A 5,000-nucleotide genomic window follows, 5' to 3' on the forward strand; every position below is an offset into this window, starting at 1 on the left:
TGGGGATACACTCGGTTCAGACTGAATGTTGTGGGGATACAGTTGGTCCAGACTGAATGTTGTGGGGATACAGTCGGTTCAGAATGAATGTTGTGGGGATACAGTCGGTCCAGACTGAATGTTGTGGGGATACAGTCGGTCCAGACTGAATTTTGTGGGGATACAGTCGGTCCAGACTGAATGTTGTGGGGATACAGTCGGTCCAGACTGAATCTTGTGGGGATACAGTCGGTTCAGAATGAATGTTGTGGGGATACAATCGGTCCAGACTGAATGTTGTGGGGATACAGTCGGTTCAGAATGAATGTTGTGGGGATACAGTCGGTCCAGACTGAATGTTGTGGGGATACAGTCGGTTCAGACTGAATGTTTTGGGGATACAGTCGGTTCAGAATGAATCTTGTGGGGATACAGTCGGTTCAGAATGAATGTTGTGGGGATACAGTCGGTCCAGACTGAATGTTGTCGGGATACAGTCGGTCCAGACTGAATGTTGTGGGGATACAGTCGGTTCAGAATGAATGTTGTGGGGATACAGTCGGTCCAGACTGAATGTTGTGGGGATACAGTCGGTCCAGACTGAATGTTGTGGGGATACAGTCGGTCCAGACTGAATGTTGTCGGGATACAGTCGGTTCAGAATGAATGTTGTGGGGATACAGTCGGTTCAGAATGAATGTTGTGGGGATACAGTCGGTCCAGACTGAATGTTGTGGGGATACAGTCGGTCCAGACTGAATGTTGTCGGGGTACAGTCGGTTCAGAATGAATGTTGTGGGGATACAGTCGGTTCAGAATGAATGTTGTCGGGATACAGTCGGTTCAGACTGAATGTTGTGGGCTACATTTGGATTCAGTTAGAATTTTGCGAGTTTGTATTGTTATGTTGGACTCATGGTTTGGTTCTTAACTTTAAATCTCAATGTCTAGAAAATGTGTGTTTGTATACCGTGGATATGTCCAGTATGGTCCTAATGAGTTCCAGAGTGTGTTTTCCTGCAGGTTGAGGTTGTTTTTCAGAAGATCCACTGCTCCAGATGTTAGTGCTGGACTGCTAACTGACGCTGCTAACGCTGGGTTTCCTGTAGCTTTGACAATCTATGCATAAATAAATGTAAATAAACTTTCCAGTTTGATCGTGTGGAACCTAAAAACAGATTTTGGTGATGGAATTGGAACACACGGTCAGTAATTTTAGCAATCTAACACACCCACACACACCCACACACACATGTCGAAGGTAACCATGTCATTCGCCGAAGTTTGCAAATCCCATTAGTCAATCCAGTACTTTTGAAATTCCGCAATGGGCACAGTGCAGTAAAGGCTCTAACAAAAGCAGGAGTGTTTAAACAGGAAGAACAAACACAGCCACGCACACACTCACCATGTCCAGTGGTTTGAAGACGTGATGTACCAGCTCCTCTGATGTGGGGTTAGAAATGGCTGATTTTAACCTCGCCTGAAATTCAGAACACACTCTGGTCAGTACCTGAACTTACTACTGAGAAGCTGCATATGCCAGAGTAAATGTACTCGGTACTCTCCTGAGTATTTTCAGCACATAATACTTTTCCTCAGTGAGTAAGTGAGGAGCGTTACGTACCCTTTTACATTTTAGCCTTTCAGGCTTTGTTACAAATCCCTTTGTTGTGTTTAATTTCATTAAGTTTTGTTGGTGCTTTAACATTTTATTTTAGACCAAATCAATCCAGAGACGAGTAGAATGAGTAACAGTCTTCAGTTCCTGTAGTGATCAATACTGGATTTACTAAGAAGTTCCACTGCAGCTCTAGTACTCAGCACTGAAGGTTAGGTTGTTTGACCTTTCTACACTCTTCCGTATGGTACTAAGGAGTTTTTCAGCTTGTAACGGTGGTGGAACCCTTTTTGGTGCCAAATGGTTCTATATAGAAGCTTGTACAACACTCTCAATCAATCTAAAGAACCACTTCATCATGCAGAGGGTTCCTTGATTGTTTATGTTTCTATATAGAACAATGTTCTTTAGCAAATAACTCTTGAAGCCTCTTTTTTAGAGCGTATTTTTACTCAAACTGTTTTTGAGGCCCTGTTACCTTCGCCTGATTCATTAGTTTTCCAAAGTCCAAATATGTTTGACTGAGTATGGGTGGAGGCTACTCTGCCTACCTCAGCTCATCAACAGCCTTATCAATACTCTATTCATGATTTATCAACAAATCTTGGACTGCAGTTGCTCAGGTGTTTCTCTTGAGCAAAGGCCCCAGTTTACTTATTATAACAATGTTAATGTTTATTAGCAATTAAAGCCTAATTAATTTCCTTTATTTCTCTTTCATCTCATATCTCCTTTCTGTCAGCTTCATAAGGAATTTTAGGATTCACCATTAGATCTGCTGAACCATGAAGGAGCCACAACTCAGCAATAAAAATGTGAAGCTGGAATCTGGAGCCCTGCAGTGTAACTCGTTTTCTAGGGGATCTCACTTTATCACACGGCTATGTTTGCTTGTTGAGCACTCTAAACCTTTCAAACACACCCTTTCTCAGGGTGTGTATGACTGTGTGTGTGTGTGTGTTACTCACCAACAGACTAAAGGAGTATTTGAATTTCTGGAATATTTGGATGAACTCTGTCTCAGGTGGAGCTTTAGCTTTGGCACTGAGGAGATCATCTACACAATAAATCAACAAGCCCATCAATCAATCACTCAATCAATCAGTCACGATAATCACAATGCAGCTAGTAATCAATACAAATAATTTCCCTTCAGGCTGCAGCCCCAAATATGGTCTATTGTACCTGCGTTTGTGAGGCTTGATTTACACAACAACATCAAAAATCCCAGTTAACATAATGAGAATTGTGAGTCCGTTCTACAGTTTCTCATTAGGCTGAATGAATAACCGACTCTAAATGTAGGTATTGTGATATAAACCGAGTCCGTTCTACAGTTTCTCATTAGGCTGAATGAATAACCGACTCTAAATGTAGGTATTGTGATATAAACCGAGTCTGTTCTACAGTTTCTCATTAGGCTGAATGAATAACCGACTCTAAATGTAGGTACTGTGATATAAACCGAGTCTGTTCTACAGTTTCTCATTAGGCTGAATGAATAACCGACTCTAAATGTAGGTATTGTGATATAAACCGAGTCCGTTCTACAGTTTCTCATTAGACTGAATGAATAACCGACTCTAAATGTAGGTATTGTGATATAAACCGAGTCCGTTCTACAGTTTCTCATTAGGCTGAATGAATAACCGGCTCTAAATGTAGGTATTGTGATATAAACCGAGTCCGTTCTACAGTTTCTCATTAGGCTGAATGAATAACCGACTCTAAATGTAGGTATTGTGATATAAACCGAGTCCGTTCTACAGTTTCTCATTAGACTGAATGAATAACCGACTCTAAATGTAGGTATTGTGATATAAACCGAGTCCGTTCTACAGTTTCTCATTAGACTGAATGAATAACCGACTCTAAATGTAGGTATTGTGATATAAACCGAGTCCGTTCTACAGTTTCTCATTAGACTGAATGAATAACCGACTCAAAATGTAGGTATTGTGATATAAACCGAGTCCGTTCTACAGTTTCTCATTAGACTGAATGAATAACCGGCTCTAAATGTAGGTATTGTGATATAAACCGAGTCCGTTCTACAGTTTCTCATTAGACTGAATGAATAACCGGCTCTAAATGTAGGTATTGTGATATAAACCGAGTCCGTTCTACAGTTTCTCATTAGGCTGAATGAATAACCGACTCTAAATGTAGGTATTGTGATATAAACCGAGTCCGTTCTACAGTTTCTCATTAGACTGAATGAATAACCGGCTCTAAATGTAGGTATTGTGATATAAACCGAGTCCGTTCTACAGTTTCTCATTAGCCTGAATGAATAACCGACTCTAAATGTAGGTATTGTGATATAAACCGAGTCCGTTCTACAGTTTCTCATTAGACTGAATGAATAACCGGCTCTAAATGTAGGTATTGTGATATAAACCGAGTCCGTTCTACAGTTTCTCATTAGACTGAATGAATAACCGGCTCTAAATGTAGGTATTGTGATATAAACCGAGTCCGTTCTACAGTTTCTCATTAGACTGAATGAATAACCAACTCTAAATGTAGGTATTGTGATATAAACCGAGTCCGTTCTACAGTTTCTCATTAGGCTGAATGAATAACCGGCTCTAAATGTAGGTATTGTGATATAAACCGAGTCCGTTCTACAGTTTCTCATTAGGCTGAATGAATAACCGGCTCTAAATGTAGGTATTGTGATATAAACCGAGTCTGTTCTACAGTTTCTCATTAGGCTGAATGAATAACCGGCTCTAAATGTAGGTATTGTGATATAAACCGAGTCCGTTCTACAGTTTCTCATTAGACTGAATGAATAACCGGCTCTAAATGTAGGTATTGTGATATAAACCGAGTCCGTTCTACAGTTTCTCATTAGACTGAATGAATAACCGGCTCTAAATATAGGTATTGTGATATAAACCGAGTCTGTTCTACAGTTTCTCATTAGACTGAATGAATAACCGACTCTAAATGTAGGTATTGTGATATAAACCGAGTCCGTTCTACAGTTTCTCATTAGACTGAATGAATAACCGACTCTAAATGTAGGTATTGTGATATAAACCGAGTCCGTTCTACAGTTTCTCATTAGACTGAATGAATAACCGACTCTAAATGTAGGTATTGTGATATAAACCGAGTCCGTTCTACAGTTTCTCATTAGACTGAATGAATAACCGACTCTAAATGTAGGTATTGTGATATAAACTGAGTCCGTTCTACAGTTTCTCATTAGGCTGAATGAATAACCGACTCTAAATGTAGGTATTGTGATATAAACCGAGTCCGTTCTACAGTTTCTCATTAGGCTGAATGAATAACCGACTCTAAATGTAGGTATTGTGATATAAACGAGTCTGTTCTACAGTTTCTCATTAGGCTGAATGAATAACAGACTCTAAATGTAGGTATTGTG

At 40.0% G+C, this 5,000-nt stretch overlaps 1 protein-coding gene across 2 annotated transcripts in view; it reads right to left on the reverse strand.

The window, feature by feature from the left end:
* Nucleotides 1–5,000, reverse strand: part of eps8l1b (eps8 like 1b) — a 47,204-nt gene that overhangs the window by 13,611 nt on the left and 28,593 nt on the right. For both annotated transcript variants that reach the window (XM_037536818.1, XM_037536817.1), the window contains exons 5-7: nt 2,569–2,657; nt 1,388–1,462; nt 950–1,098 (exon numbers count right to left, since the gene is read on the reverse strand). In XM_037536818.1, coding sequence (XP_037392715.1) covers nt 950–1,098; nt 1,388–1,462; nt 2,569–2,657 — 313 coding nt within the window. The remainder of the gene's footprint in view (nt 1–949; nt 1,099–1,387; nt 1,463–2,568; nt 2,658–5,000) is intronic.

Source organism: Pygocentrus nattereri, chromosome 3, assembly GCF_015220715.1.
Source record: "Pygocentrus nattereri isolate fPygNat1 chromosome 3, fPygNat1.pri, whole genome shotgun sequence".
NCBI lineage: Eukaryota > Metazoa > Chordata > Actinopteri > Characiformes > Serrasalmidae > Pygocentrus > Pygocentrus nattereri.